Consider the following 16,104-nt stretch of genomic DNA (forward strand, 5'->3'; position numbering starts at 1 on the left):
GAGGTGTGGATGGCATGAGATGGTTGGAGGTGTGGATGGCATGAGATGGTTGGAGGTGTGGATGGCATGAGATGGTTGGAGGTGTGGATGGCATGAGATGGTTGGAGGTGTGGATGGCATGAGATGGTTGGAGGTGTGGGTGGCATGAGATGGTTGGAGGTGTGGGTGGCATGAGGTGGTTGGAGGTGTGGGTGGCATGAGATGGTTGGAGGTGTGGATGGCATGAGATGGTTGGAGGTGTGGGTGGCATGAGGTGGTTGGAGGTGTGGGTGGCATGAGGTGGTTGGAGGTGTGGGTGGCATGAGATGGTTGGAGGCGTGGATGGCATGAGATGGTTGTAGGTGTGGGTGGCATGAGATGGTTGGAGGTGTGGATGGCATGAGATGGTTGGAGGTGTGGATGGCATGAGATGGTTGGAGGTGTGGATGAGATGGTTGGAGGTGTGGAGGACATGAGGTGGTTGGAGGCGTGGAGGACATGAGATGGTTGGAGGCGTGGTTGGCATGAGATTGTTTGAGGTGTGGATGGCATGAGATGGTTGGAGGTGTGGATGGCATGAGATGGTTGGAGGTGTGGGTGGCATGAGATGGTTGGAGGTGTGGGTGGCATGAGGTGGTTGGAGGTGTGGGTGGCATGAGATGGTTGGAGGTGTGGATGGCATGAGATGGTTGGAGGTGTGGGTGGCATGAGGTGGTTGGAGGTGTGGGTGGCATGAGATGGTTGGAGGTGTGGGTGGCATGAGATGGTTGGAGGTGTGGGTGGCATGAGATGGCTGGAGGTGTGGGTGGCATGAGATGGTTGGAGGCGTGGGTGGCATGAGATGGTTGGAGGTGTGGGTGGCATGAGATGGTTGGAGGCGTGGGTGGCATGAGATGGTTGGAGGTGTGGATGATATGAGATGGTTGGAGGTGTGGGTGGCATGAGATGGTTGGAGGTGGTGGGTGGCATGAGATGGTTGGAGGCGTGGGTGGCATGAGATGGTTGGAGGTGTGGATGATATGAGATGGTTGGAGGTGTGGGTGGCATGAGATGGTTGGAGGTGTGGGTGGCAATGAGATGGTTGGAGGCGTGGATGGCATGAGATGGTTGGAGGCGTGGGTGGCATGAGATGGTTGGAGGTGTGGATGGCATGAGATGGTTGGAGGTGTGGATGGCATGAGATGGTTGGAGGTGTGGATGAGATGGTTTGAGGTGTGGAGGACATGAGGTGGTTGGAGGCGGGGATGGTTGGAGGTGTGGAGGACATGAGATGGTTGGAGGCGTGGAGGACATGAGATGGTTGGAGGCGTGGGTGGCATGAGATGGTTGGAGGTGTGGATGGCAATGAGATGGTTGGAGGTGTGGATGGCATGAGATGGTTGGAGGTGTGGATGGCATGAGATGGTTGGAGGTGTGGGTGGCATGAGATGGTTGGAGGTGTGGGTGGCATGAGGTGGTTGTAGGTGTGGGTGGCATGAGATGGTTGGAGGTGTGGATGGCATGAGATGGTTGGAGGTGTGGGTGGCATGAGGTGGTTGGAGGTGTGGGTGGCATGAGATGGTTGGAGGTGTGGGTGGCATGAGATGGTTGGAGGTGTGGGTGGCATGAGATGGTTGGAGGTGTGGGTGGCATGAGATGGTTGGAGGGTGTGGGTGGCATGAGATGGTTGGAGGTGTGGGTGGCATGAGATGGTTGGAGGCGTGGATGGCATGAGATGGTTGGAGGCGTGGATGGCATGAGATGGTTGGGAGGCGTGGGTGGCATGAGATGGTTGGAGGTGTGGATGGCAATGAGATGGTTGGAGCCGTGGACTGCATGAGATGGTTGGAGGTGTGGATGGCATGATGGTTGGAGTGTGGATGGCATGAGATGGTTGGAGGTGTGGATGGCATGAGATGGTTGGAGGTGTGGATGATGGCATGAGATGGTTGGAGGTGTGGATGAGATGGTTGGAGGTGTGGATGACATGAGATGGTTGGAGGTGTGGATGGCATGAGATGGTTGGAGGTGTGGGTGGCATGAGATGGTTGGAGGTGTGGGTGGCATGAGATGGTTGGAGGTGTGGGTGGCATGAGATGGTTGGAGGTGTGGGTGGCATGAGATGGTTGGAGGTGTGGGTGGCATGAGATGGTTAGAGTGTGGATGGCATGAGATGGTGGAGGTGTGGGTGGCATGAGATGGTTGGAGGTGTGGATGGCATGAGATGGTTGGAGGTTGTAGATGGCATGAGATGGTTGGAGGTGTGGGTGGCATGAGATGGTTGGAGGTGTGGGTGGCATGAGATGGTTGGAGGTGTGGATGGCATGAGATGGTTGGAGGTGTGGGTGGCATGAGATGGTTGGAGGCGTGGGTGGCATGAGATGGTTGGAGGTGTGGGTGGCATGAGATGGTTTGGAGGCGTGGGTGGCATGAGATGGTTGGAGGCGTGGATGAGATGGTTGGAGGTGTGGATGGCATGAGATGGTTGGAGGTGTGGATGGCATGAGATGGTTGGAGGCGTGGGTGGCATGAGATGGTTGGAGGTGTGGGTGGCATGAGATGGTTGGAGGTGTGGGTGGCATGAGATGGTTGGAGGCGTGGGTGGCATGAGATGGTTGGAGGCGTGGATGAGATGGTTGGAGGCGTGGGTGGCATGAGATGGTTGGAGGTGTGGATGTAATGAGATGGTTGGAGGTGTGGATGGCATGAGATGGTTGGAGGTGTGGATGGCATGAGATGGTTGGAGGTGTGGATGGCATGAGATGGTTGGAGGTGTGGATGGCATGAGATGGTTGGAGGTGTGGATGGCATGAGATGGTTGGAGGTGTGGATGGCATGAGATGGTTGGAGGTGTGGATGACATGAGATGGTTGGGGAGGTGTGGATGACATGAGATGGTTGGAGGTGTGGATGGCATGAGATGGTTGGAGGTGTGGATGGCATGAGATGGTTGGAGGTGTGGATGGCATGAGATGTGGAGGCGTGGGTGGCATGAGATGGTTGGAGGCGTGGGTGGCATGAGATGGTTGGAGGCGTGGGTGGCCATGAGATGGTTGGAGGTGTGGGTGGCATGAGATGGTTGGAGGTGTGGATGGCATGAGATGGTTGGAGGTGTGGATGGCATGAGATGGTTGGAGGTGTGGATGGCATGAGATGGTTGGAGGTGTGGATGGCATGAGATGGTTGGAGGTGTGGATGGCATGAGATGGTTGGAGGTGTGGATGGCATGAGATGGTTGGAGGTGTGGATGGCATGAGATGGTTTGGAGGTGTGGATGGCATGAGATGGTTGGAGGTGTGGATGGTTGGAGGTGTGGATGGTTGAGGTGTGATGGCATGAGATGGTTGGAGGTGTGGATGGTTGGAGGTGTGGATGGCATGAGATGGTTGGAGGTGTGGATGGTTGGAGGTGTGGATGGCATGAGATGGTTGGGAGGTGTGGGTGGCATGAGGGTGGTTGTAGGTGTGGGTGGCATGAGATGGTTGGAGGTGTGGATGGCATGAGATGGTTGGAGGTGTGGGTGGCATGAGGTGGTTGAGGTGTGGGTGGCATGAGATGGTTGGAGGTGTGGATGGCATGAGATGGTTGGAGGTGTGGATGGCAATTGAGATGGTTGGAGGTTGTGGGTGGCATGAGATGGTTGGAGGTGTGGGTGGCATGAGATGGTTGGGAGGTGTGGGTGGCATGAGATGGTTGGAGGCGTGGATGCCATGAGATGGTTGGAGGTGTGGGTGGCATGAGATGGTTGGAGGTGTATGTGGCATGAGATGGTTGGAGGTGTGGATGGCATGAGCTGGTTTGGAGGTGTGGATGGCATGAGATGGTGGAGGTGTGGAGGCATGAGATGGTTGGAGGTTTGTGGATGGCATGAGATGGTTGGAGGTTTGGATGAGAGTGTTGGAGGTGTGGATGACTGAGATGGTGGAGTGTGGTGGCATGAGATGGTTGGAGGTGTGGATGGCCATGAGATGTTGGAGGTGTGGATGGCATGAGATGGTTGAGGTGAATGAGATGGTTGAGGTGCTGGAGCATGAGATGGTTGGAGGTGTGGTGGCATGAGATGGTTGGAGTGTGGATGGCATGAGATGGTTGGAGGTGTGGGTGGCATGAGATGGTTGGAGGTGTGGATGGCATGAGATGGTTGGAGGTGTGGGTGGCATGAGATGGTTGGAGGTGTGGGTGGTGGCATGAGATGGTTGGAGGTGTGGATGGCATGAGATGGTTGGAGGTGTGGGTTGGCATGAGATGGTTGGAGGCGTGGTGGGTGGCATGAGATGGTTGGAGGCGTGGATGAGATGGTTGGGTTGGGGCATGACGGTTGGAGGTGTTGTGGATGGCATGAGATGGTTGGGGAGGTGTGGATGGCATGAGATGGTTGGAGGCGTGTTTTGGGTGGCATGAGATGGTTGGAGGCGTGGTGGCATGAGATGGTTGGAGGCGTGGATGGCATGAGATGGTTGGAGGTGTGGATGGCATGAGATGGTTGGAGGTGTGGGATGGCATGAGATGGTTGGAGGTGGGATGGCATGAGATGGTTGGAGGGTGGATGGCATGAGATAGTTGGAGGGTGGATGGTTGGAGGTGTGCAGAGATGGTTGGAGGGGTGGATGGCTATGAGATGGTGTGGATGTGCATGAGATGGTTGGAGGTGTGGATGGCATGAGATGGTGGAGGTGTGGATGGCATGAGATGGTTGGAGGTGTGGATGGCATGAGATGGTTGGAGGTTGTGGATGGCATGAGATGGTTGGAGGTGTGGATGGCATTGAGATGGTTGGAGGTGTGGATGACATGAGATGGTTGGAGGTGTGGATGACATGGAGATGGTGGAGGTGTGGATGGCATGAGTGGTTGGGGTGGATGGCATGAGATGGTTGGAGGTTGTGGATGGCATTGAGATGGTTGGAGGTGTGGGATGGCATGAGATGGTGGGAGGTGTGGGATGCATGAGATGGTGGAGGCGTGGGTGGCATGAGATGGTTGGAGGCGTGGGTGGCATGAGATGGTTGGAGGCGTGGATGGCATGAGACTGTTGGAGGTGTGGATGGCATGAGATGGTTGGAGGTGTGGATGGCATGAGATGGTTGGAGGTTGTGGATGGCATGAGATGGTGGAGGTGTGATGGCATGAGATGGTTGGAGGTGTGGATGAGATGGTGGAGGCGTGGGTGGCATGAGATGGTTGGAGGTGTGGATGGCATGAGATGGTTGGAGGTGTGGATGGCATGAGATGGTTGGAGGCGTGGGTGGCATGAGATGGTTGGAGGTGTGGATGGCATGAGATGGTTGGAGGCGTGGATGGTTGGAGTTGTGGGATGGCATGAGATGGTTGGAGGCGTGGATTGCATGAGAGATGGTTGGAGGTGTGGATGCATGAGATGGTTGGAGGTGTGGGATGGCATTGAGATGGTTGTGAGGCGTGGATGGTTGGAGGTGTGGATGGCATGAGATGGTTGGAGGGCTTGGATGGTTGGAGGTTGTGGATGGCATGAGATGGTTGGAGGCGTGGATGGTTGGAGTTGTGGATGGCATGAGATGGTTGGAGGTGTGGATGGCATGAGATGGTTGGAGGTGTGGATGGCATGAGATGGTTGGAGGCGTGGATGGTTGGAGGTGTGGATGGCATGAGATGGTTGGAGGCGTGGATGGTTGGAGGTGTGGATGGCATGAGATGGTTGGAGGCGTGGATGGCATGAGATGGTGGAGGCGTGGATGGCATGAGATGGTTGGAGGCGTGGATGGCATGAGATGGTTGGAGGCGTGGATGGCATGAGATGGTTGGAGGCGTGGATGGCATGAGATGGTTGGAGGTGTGGATGGCATGAGATGGTTGGAGGCGTGGATGGTTGGAGGTGTGGATGGCATGAGATGGTTGGAGGCGTGGATGGTTGGATGGTGGATGGCATGAGGTGGTGGAGGTGTGGATGGTTGGAGGCGTGGATGGCATGAGGTGGTTGGAGGTGTGGATTGCATGAGATGGTTGAGGCGTGGATGGTTGGAGGCGTGGATTGGCATGAGATGTTGGGGCGTGGATGGTTGGAGGCGTGGATGGCATGAGGTGGTTGGAGGTGTGGATGGCATGAGGTGGTTGGAGGTGTGGATGGCATGAGGTGGTTGGAGGTGTGGATGGCATGAGGTGGTTGGAGGTGTGGATGGCAATGAGATGGTTGGAGGTGTGGATGGCATGAGATGGTTGAGGTGTGGATGGCATGAGATGGTTGGAGGTGTGGATGGCATGAGATGGTTGGAGGGTGGATGGCATGAGATGGTTGGAGGTGTGGATGGCATGAGATGGTTGGAGGTGTGGATGGCATGATTGATTGATGGCATGAGATGGTTGGAGGTGTGGATGGCATGAGATGGTTGGAGGTGTGGATGGCCATGAGATGGTTGGAGGTGTGGATGGCATGAGATGGTTGGAGGTGTGGATGGCATGAGATGGTTGGAGGTGTGGATGGCATGAGATGGTGGAGGTGTGGATGGCATGAGATGGTTGGAGGTGTGGATGGCATGAGATGGTTGGAGGTGTGGATGTCATGAGATGGTTGGAGGTGGGGATGCATGAGATGGTGGAGGTGTGGGATGACATGAGATGGTTGGAGGTGTGGATGGCATGAGATGGTGGAGTGGGATGGCATGAGATGGTTTTGATATGGTTGGAGGTGTGGATGGCATGAGATGGTTGGAGGTGTGGATGGCATGAGATGGTTGGAGGCGTGGGTGGCCATGAGATGGTTGGAGGCGTGGGTGGCATGAGATGGTTGGAGGCGTGGATGGCATGAGATTGTTGGAGGTGTGGATGGCATGAGATGGTTGGAGGTGTGGATGGCATGAGATGGTTGGAGGTGTGGATGGCATGAGATGGTTGGAGGTGTGGATGGCATGAGATGGTGGAGGTGTGGATGAGATGGTTGGAGGCGTGGGTGGCATGAGATGGTTGGAGGTGTGGATGGCATGAGATGGTTGGAGGTGTGGATGGCATGAGATGGGTTGGAGGCGTGGGTGGCATGAGATGGTTGGAGGTTGTGGATGGCATGAGATGGTTGGAGGCGTGGATGGTTGGAGTTGTGGATGGCATGAGATGGTTGGAGGCGGGGATGGCATGAGATGGTTGGAGGTGTGGATGGCATGAGATGGTTGGAGGTGTGGATGGCATGAGATGGTTGGAGGCGTGGATGGTTGGAGGTGTGGATGGCATGAGCATGGTTGGAGGCGTGGATGGTTGGAGGTGTGGATGGCATGAGATGGTTGGAGGCGTGGATGGTTGGAGTTGTGGATGGCATGAGATGGTTGGAGGTGTGGATGGCATGAGATGGTTGGAGGTGTGGATGCATGAGATGGTTGGAGGGCGTGGATGGTTGGAGGTGTGGATGGCATGAGATGGTTGGAGGCGTGGATGGTTGGAGGTGTGGATGGCATGAGATGGTTGGAGGCGTGGATGGCATGAGATGGTTGGAGGCGTGGATGGCATGAGATGGTTGGAGGCGTGGATGGCATGAGATGGTTGGAGGCGTGGATGGCATGAGATGGTTGGAGGCGTGGATGGCATGAGATGGTTGGAGGTGTGGATGGCATGAGATGGTTGGAGGCGTGGATGGTTGGAGGTGTGGATGGCATGAGATGGTTGGAGGCGTGGATTGTTGGAGGTGTGGATGGCATTGAGGTGGTTGGAGGTGTGGGATGGTTGGAGGCGTGGATGGCATGAGGTGGTTGGAGGGTGTGGATTGCATGAGATGGTTGGAGGCGTGGATGGTTGGAGGCGTGGATGGCATGAGATGGTTGGAGGCGTGGATGGTTGGAGGCGTGGATGGCATGAGGTGGTTGGAGGTGTGGATGGCATGAGTGGTTGGAGTGTGGATGGCATGAGGTGGTTGGAGGTGTGGATGGCATGAGGTGGTTGGAGGTGTGGATGGCATGAGATGGTTGGGGTGTGGATGGCATGAGATGGTTGGAGGTGTGGATGGCATGAGATGGTTGAGGTGTGGATGGGCATGAGATGGTTGGAGGTGTGGATGGCATGAGATGGTTGGAGGTGTAGGATGGCAATGAGATTGGTTGGAGGTGTGTGGATGGCATGAGATGGTTGGAGGTGTGGATAGGCATGAGATGGTTGGAGGTGTGGATGCATGAGATGGTTGGGATGTGTGGAGCATAGATGGTTGATGTGTGGATGGCATGAGTGGTTGGAGGTGTGGAGGGCATGAGATGGTTGAGTTTTGGATGGCATGAGATGGTTGGATGTGTGGATGGCATGAGATGGTTGGAGGTGTGGAGGACATGAGATGTTGGATGGTGTGGATGGCATGAGATGGTTGGAGGTGTGAATGGCATTGAGATGGTTGGAGGTGTGGATTGCATGAGATGGTTGGAGGCGTGGGTGGGCATGAGATGGTGGAGGCGTGGGTGGCATGAGATGTTGGAGGCGTGGATGGCATGAGATGGTTTGGAGGTGTGGATGGCATGAGAGGGTTGGCGGGTGTGGATTGGCATGAGATGGTGGGAGGTGTGGAGGGCATGAGATGGTTTGGAGGTGTGGGATGGCATGAGATGGTTGGAGGTGTGGATGGCATGAGATGGTTGGAGGTGTGGATGGCATGAGATGGTTGGAGGTGTGGATGCATGAGATGGTTGGAGGTGTGGATGGCATGAGATGGTTGGAGGTGTGGATGGCATGAGATGGTTGGAGGTGTGGATGGCATGAGATGGTTGGAGGCGTGGATGAGATGGTTGGAGGTGTGGATGGCATGAGATGGTTGGAGGTGTGGATGGCATGAGATGGTTGGAGGTGTGGATGGCATGAGATGGTTGGAGGTGTGGATGGCATGAGATGGTTGGAGGTGTGGATGGCATGAGATGGTTGGAGGCGTGGAGGACATGAGATGGTTGGAGGCGTGGAGGACATGAGATGGTTGGAGGCGTGGAGGACATGAGATGGTTGGAGGCGTGGAGGACATGAGATGGTTGGAGGCGTGGGTGGCATGAGATGGTTGGAGGCGTGGATGGCATGAGATGGTTGGAGGTGTGGATGGCATGAGATGGTTGGAGGTGTGGATGGCATGAGATGGTTGGAGCCGTGGATGGCATGAGATGGTTTGGAGGCGTGGGTGGCATGAGATGGTTGGAGGTGCGGATGAGATGGTTGGAGGTGTGGATGGCATGAGATGGTTGAAGGTGTGGATGGCATGAGATGGTTGGAGGCGTGGGTGGCATGAGATGGTTGGAGGCGTGGATGGTTGGAGGTGTGGGTGGCATGAGATGGTTGGAGGCGTGGGTGGCATGAGATGGTTGGAGGCGTGGGTGGCATGAGATGGTTGGAGGCGTGGATGACATGAGATGGTTGGAGGTGTGGATGAGATGGTTGGAGGTGTGGATGGCATGAGATGGTTGGAAGCGTGGATGGCATGAGATGGTTGGAGGTGTGGATGAGATGGTTGGAGCTGTGGATGAGATGGTTGGAGGTGTGGATGGCATGAGATGGTTGGAGGCGTGGATGGCATGAGTTGGTTGGAGGTGTGGATGAGATGGTTGGAGGTGTGGATGGCATGAGATGGTTGGAAGCGTGGATGGCATGAGATGGTTGGAGGTGTGGATGAGATGGTTGGAGGTGTTGATGAGATGGTTGGAGGTGTGGATGGCATGAGATGGTTGGAGGCGTGGATGGCATGAGATGGTTGGAGGTGTGGATGAGATGGTTGGAGCTGTGGATGGCATGAGATGGTTGGAGGTATGGATGGCATGAGATGGTTGGAGGTGTGGATGACATGAGATGGTTGGAGGTGTGGATGACATGAGATGGTTGGAGGTATGGATGGCATGAGATGGTTGGAGGTGTGGATGACATGAGATGGTTGGAGGTGTGGATGAGATGGTTGGAGGTGTGGATGGCATGAGATGGTTGGAGGTATGGATGGCATGAGATGGTTGGAGGTGTGGATGACATGAGATGGTTGGAGGTGTGGATGACATGAGATGGTTGGAGGTGTGGATGGCATGAGATGGTTGGAGGTGTGGATGGCATGAGATGGTTGGAGGTGTGGATGGCATGAGATGGTTGGAGGCATGGGTGGCATGAGATGGTTGGAGGTGTGGATGGTTGGAGGCGTGGGTGGCATGAGATGGTTGGAGGCGTGGGTGGCATGAGATGGTTGGAGGCGTGGGTGGCATGAGATGGTTGGAGGCGTGGGTGGCATGAGATGGTTGGAGGCGTGGATGACATGAGATGGTTGGAGGTGTGGATGACATGAGATGGTTGGAGGTGTGGATGAGATGGTTGGAGGTGTGGATGGCATGAGATGGTTGGAGGTGTGGATGGCATGAGATGGTTGGAGGTGTGGATGGCATGAGATGGTTGGAGGTGTGGATGGCATGAGATGGTTGGAGGTGTGGATGGCATGAGATGGTTGGAGGCGTGGATGGCATTTGGAGGCTTGGGTGGAATGAGATGGTTGGAAGGGTGGATGGCTACTGTTGAGCTGTTAAACCTTTTGTAATTCATACCTTTTGTAGTTCATTGTGTCATGTCGTTTTGTGTGTTTTATGTTTCATGAAATGAACAAGATATTGTGATCTCAACATCACCAGATCTGTGTGTCGATGGCGCGTGCTCCTGCTGTGTTGGAGCTGTTGTTCAGGTCGGCCCCGGCCCAACACGGTCCTACCAACCTGCTCATCTTCACTCTGCTGGTTCCCTTCATCCACCGTGACGGGGCCATCGGACAGCAGGCCCGCGACGCCCTCCTCCTCGTCATGGCAACCTCGGCCAGCAACCAGGGCGTGGCACGCTACATTGCAGAGAACTCCTACTTCTGCCCGGTGAGGGATTTATTTAATGTATTTATATTTAACATTTGTTTAGGCAGTAGTCCCATTGAGACAAAGGTCTCTTTTGTCAAGGGAGCCCTGCATTACAACAGCATAAAGCAATTAATTACACGTGAAAAGTTTAGACACAAACTGAACTAATGGGGTAAGGGTGTTATGGGACATGGCTCTTTCTGTTCACGATCTATCGGTGAACATATCGAAATCGGGCCGATATTAGCTAAAAATACGACGTCTGTCTAGTTTTAACGGCGATGTGAAAAACCGATGTCAAAGTTGACGTGCAAACCTATATAAAGTAGGTACCTGACGTAATGAAGCCACGTCAAATTGTGCGCCACACCCGCAACACAGCATTCCTAACCTAGCCCACAATGTCTGCAGTGTGGATCAAGCAGTCAACAAGTCGAGCAGTCATTTGAAAGAGTAAGAACATTTCAGCAAGACAACTCAAAAGGCGAAATCCACTCTAAAGCCAAGATAATGGAATTCACTGCCCTTGACCAATCAAACGTTCTCTGTCGTGGCTGATGTTGGCTTTCGCCAACTGGTTGATCACCGGTACACACTACCAAGTGTGCTATTTTTCAGATGTTGCCCTACCGGAGTTACACAGTAATAGCGTCACTGCTATTAGCTTCAAGACATACATACTATGGAACGCCGTTTGTGTCTTTTATGTGTCCCCAAAAAAATACAGTAGCATTGTCAAAGCTGTACAAAAAAAACTCTTGCAAACACCACTACACTAACAAAGTGCTACGTTTTTAAACCCATGATTCACTATTTTCTCCACTAAGTTTCTCTCTGTGGGTTTGTGGACTGCTTGTATTTCACTAAGGATCTGGGATGACGGTCTTTTTCCCCTCTGACAGACGCATGCTGATTCCCCCCCCCCCCCCCCTGGTGATGATGTGTCTAGTGTTGTCACGAAACAAGAATTTAGACTTTGAAACCAATACCAGGTTTAGTATCAATACTCGATACCATGACAAAAAAATTAAGTGGGGATGATTTTTTTTTTTTTTTTTGTAGGACTGAGAAGGTTAGTTCTGGTAACTTTTTTTTTTTTAAGGATATTGTTCTTAAAGGGACCACACAGACATTTAGGAGCACAATGAAAGTTTGTTGTTGTTTCAATGATGATTATGATAAAGGACTAAAAGACCATGAATCAAATGTCTTTGGAATGTTCCATGCTCAATCAAGCACAATGTACCCTCAAATATTTGAGTCACATAGGTGAGTCCAAAAAAATTCAGCTGTCCCTTGAAAGGGCAGATGGGTAACTGGGCACTTACGTGGGTGTCGGGGGGGGGGGGTTTAAGAGAACTCTTTGCTAGCAGTTACATGCAATTTCAAAACGCAACCTAGTGTGTGTGATGTTTAAAATGTAGTTAGCCATCAAACACTAGGACAAAGTCACTCTTCAGTAGACTTCTGGGTTCATTTGACCAACTTCTGTGCCTGTGTGCTTCTGGTAATGAGTCTTTCAGCACTTCACTCACAGTGCACCACTCCCCGGGCACTAATGTAGAGGAAAGAGATGAGTAGGGATGGTGCCAGGTTCCCTCCAGACGTGACGCTTGGCAATCAGGCCAAAGAGTTCTATCTTGGTTTCATCAGACCAGATAATCTTGTTTCTCATGGTCTGAGAGTCCTTTTAAGTGCCTTTTGGCCAACTGCAAGTGGGCTGTCGTGCCTTTTAATGAGGAGTGGGTTCTGTCTGGCTACTCTACCATAAAGGGCCTGATTTGGTGGAGTGCTGCAGAGATGGTTGTCCTTCTGAAAGGCTCTCCCATCTCCACAGAGGAACTCTGTCAGAGTGACCATCGGGGTCTTCATGACCATGGCTCTCCTCCGCCCAATTGCTGTGTTTGGACAGGCGGCCAGGTCTAGGAAGAGTCTTGGTGGTTCCAAACTTCTACCATTTTAAGAATGATGGAGGCCACTGTGTTCTTGGGGGGCCTTCAATGCTGCAGAATTGCCTCAATGGCATACTTATTTACATTTGAGTAATTTTAGTAGACGATCTTATCCAGAGCGACTTACTGTAGTGAGTGGATACATTTTTCTGTACTGGTCCCCCGTGGGAATCAAACTGAGCCACACGGGACCATTATTATTATTATATTGTCTATACTAGTCAAGAGTAGCCTAATCCATGTGAAAGCATCACAGACATGTTTGTTGTACCATTCTGCCTGCCGTAGTGAAAATGGCTGGAACAGGTGATTTATAAAAATAAAAAAACGTACAGATGAAGGATCTTCTTTTTAGAATTTGAGCCAGTTTGCTACAGCAGCAAATTAAAATGTGAATTATTATGTGGATTTATAGACTGGTTGGTTGTTTAGCAACAAAACCGGCGCGTGTGCAAACTATGTTGCAAAACAGGCAGGATTTTGCTTAGACCGTTGACAACATGTAACATTTTCTTTATTGAAACCAGTATCACGATACCACAATTTTGTCTTTGTACCAATACCAGGTTTAGTGTCACGACACTCGATACTTGATACCAAAACGATACCACGACAAGAAATAAGGCCTATTTGCCAGTCACAGAATGGCACATGGTCTTTCAAACTCAATATCATTTCACTTTAAATGTTAGATTTTTGTCATACAAATAATTTAACTTATTTTTTTTTACCATTCTAACTACATAATGGAACTAGTGTATTTAAATGGTACATCTCTGTTGGTAAATTGGTTAAATGCAAGATGTAGCCTAGGCCTATTCACAATACAGGTGAGTGAATATTCAATAGGAGTGTGTACATGCATTGATTTGTTGAACTTGTTTTGGAAGAAGAAGAAGAAAAACCAATCTGTTTAATTTCCATTTTGGGACATCTTTTTATTGTACTGATTTAAACATTTAAGATCCATGATGTCATTCACACACAGTCAGTGATGCTAGAGCAAAGATGATGTTGACTGGGAGAGATAATCTGCTTTAATCAGCAATATTATGTTCCTGTGTCTCAAGCAAGGTACTATGTTGGTTTCAGCTGTAAACTAGTAAGGAAAGTTGGCCTACAAACCTGGAAGGTAATGTTTTTTTTTTAACCTTTTATTTAACCAGGCAAGTCAGTTAAGAACTAATTCTTATTTTCAATGACGGCCTAGGAACAGTGGGTTTAACTTCCTGTTCAGGGGCAGAACGACAGATTTGTACCTTGTCAGCTTGGGGATTTGAACTTGCAACTTTCCAGTTACTAGTCCAACGCTCTAACCACTAGACTACCCTGCCGCCCCAGTGTGTTGTGTTGTTGTGTAGTGTTCTAGCCTGTACTGAACATTGTTTTGGGAACAGTAATGAACCGTTTCAACATCTCTACATACCATGTTGCATTATTCAGTGGTTCCTCATGACAGGCTAGAGCTAGCACTGAGTGAGTGGAGCAGGCATGGTGCTCTCTCTCTCTCTCTCTCTCTCTCTCTCTCTCGCGTAAGGGGACATCGGCTGTGCTGATACAGATTTGCTCCTCTCAATCAGTAGACAACGTGAGACAGAAGCACTTTTTAAAGTAACTAAAAGTCTAGTCCCGAAACGGTTTCCCATGTTCTAGTATCGAAAAAGTACCGAAGTTTGGGTTTACCGCGCAACGTTACTCATGAGTGCAAGCGACTTGGGTTTAAATTTGAAGTTCTGTTGGACGTTTACAATATAGGTACACTTCACTTCCACTACATGTAAATCCGGACTTCTGATTTTACTTTTATGTAATTACTCCAATTAATAGAGAAGGGAGGTCACTTTGCATTGGGACTTTTGATGCCTATTCACTTGTATAGCCTTACTGTGATTACGTCTGTTCAGCTTACTGTGTAATGACTGGTTAGGGTTGGCTGTAATGACTGGTTAGGGTTGGCTGTGTAATGACTGGTTAGGGTTGGCTGTGTAATGACTGGTTAGGGTTGGCTGTAATGACTGGTTAGGGTTGGCTGTGTAATGACTGGTTAGGGTTGGCTGTGTAATGACTGGTTAGGATTGGCTGTGTAATGACTGGTTAGGGTTGGCTGTGTAATGACTGGTTAGGGTTGGCTCTAATGACTGGTTAGGGTTGGCTGTGTAATGACTGGTTAGGGTTGGCTCTAATGACTGGTTAGGGTTGGCTCTAATGACTGGTTAGGGTTGGCTCTAATGACTGGTTAGGGTTGGCTGTAATGACTGGTTAGGGTTGGCTGTGTAATGACTGGTTAGGGTTGGCTGTGTAATGACTGGTTAGGATTGGCTGTGTAATGACTGGTTAGGGTTGGCTTGTAATGACTGGTTAGGGTTGGCTGTAATGACTGGTTAGGGTTGGCTGTGTAATGACTGGTTAGGGTTGGCTGTGTAATGACTGGTTAGGATTGGCTGTGTAATGACTGGTTAGGGTTGGCTGTAATGACTGGTTAGGGTTGGCTGTGTAATGACTGGTTAGGGTTGGCTGTGTAATGACTGGTTAGGGTTGGCTGTGTAATGACTGGTTAGGGTTGGCTGTAATGACTGGTTAGGGTTGGCTGTGTAATGACTGGTTAGGGTTGGCTGTGTAATGAACTGGTTAGGATTGGCTGTGTAATGACTGGTTAGGGTTGGCTGTGTAATGACTGGTTAGGGTTGGCTCTAATGACTGGTTAGGGTTGGCTGTGTAATGACTGGTTAGGGTTGGCTCTAATGACTGGTTAGGGTTGGCTCTAATGACTGGTTAGGGTTGGCTCTAATGACTGGTTAGGGTTGGCTGTAATGACTGGTTTAGGGTTGGCTGTGTAATGACTGGTTAGGGTTGGCTGTGTAATGACTGGTTAGGATTGGCTGTGTAATGACTGGTTAGGGTTGGCTGTGTAATGACTGGTTAGGGTTGGCTCTAATGACTGGTTAGGGTTGGCTGTGTAATGACTGGTTAGGGTTGGCTCTAATGACTGGTTAGGGTTGGCTCTAATGACTGGTTAGGGTTGGCTCTAATGACTGGTTAGGGTGGCTCTAATGACTGGTTAGGGTTGGCTCTAATGACTGGTTAGGGTTGGCTGTGTAATGACTGGTTAGGGTTGGCTCTAATGACTGGTTAGGGTTGGCTCTAATGACTGGTTAGGGTTGGCTGTGTAATGACTGGTTAGGGTTGGCTCTAATGACTGGTTAGGGTTGGCTGTGTAATGACTGGTTAGGGTTGGCTCTAATGACTGGTTAGGTTTGGCTGTGTAATGACTGGTTAGGGTTGGCTGTGTAATGACTGGTTGGGGTTGGCTGTGTAATGACTGGTTAGGGTTGGCTTCTAATGACTGGTTAGGTTTGGCTGTGTAATGACTGGTTAGGGTTGGCTGTGTAATGACTGGTTAGG

At 51.2% G+C, this 16,104-nt stretch overlaps 1 protein-coding gene across 1 annotated transcript in view; it reads left to right on the forward strand.

Moving 5' to 3' along the window:
* The window catches only part of LOC109870775 (FTS and Hook-interacting protein homolog), a 64,737-nt gene that overhangs the window by 19,055 nt on the left and 29,578 nt on the right, over nt 1-16,104 (forward strand). The window contains exon 3 of the mRNA XM_031805961.1: nt 10,538-10,768. Within this exon, the coding sequence (XP_031661821.1) occupies nt 10,538-10,768 (231 nt within the window). The remainder of the gene's footprint in view (nt 1-10,537; nt 10,769-16,104) is intronic.

Source organism: Oncorhynchus kisutch, linkage group LG26 (genome assembly GCF_002021735.2).
Source record: "Oncorhynchus kisutch isolate 150728-3 linkage group LG26, Okis_V2, whole genome shotgun sequence".
Classification (NCBI taxonomy): Eukaryota; Metazoa; Chordata; class Actinopteri; order Salmoniformes; family Salmonidae; genus Oncorhynchus; species Oncorhynchus kisutch.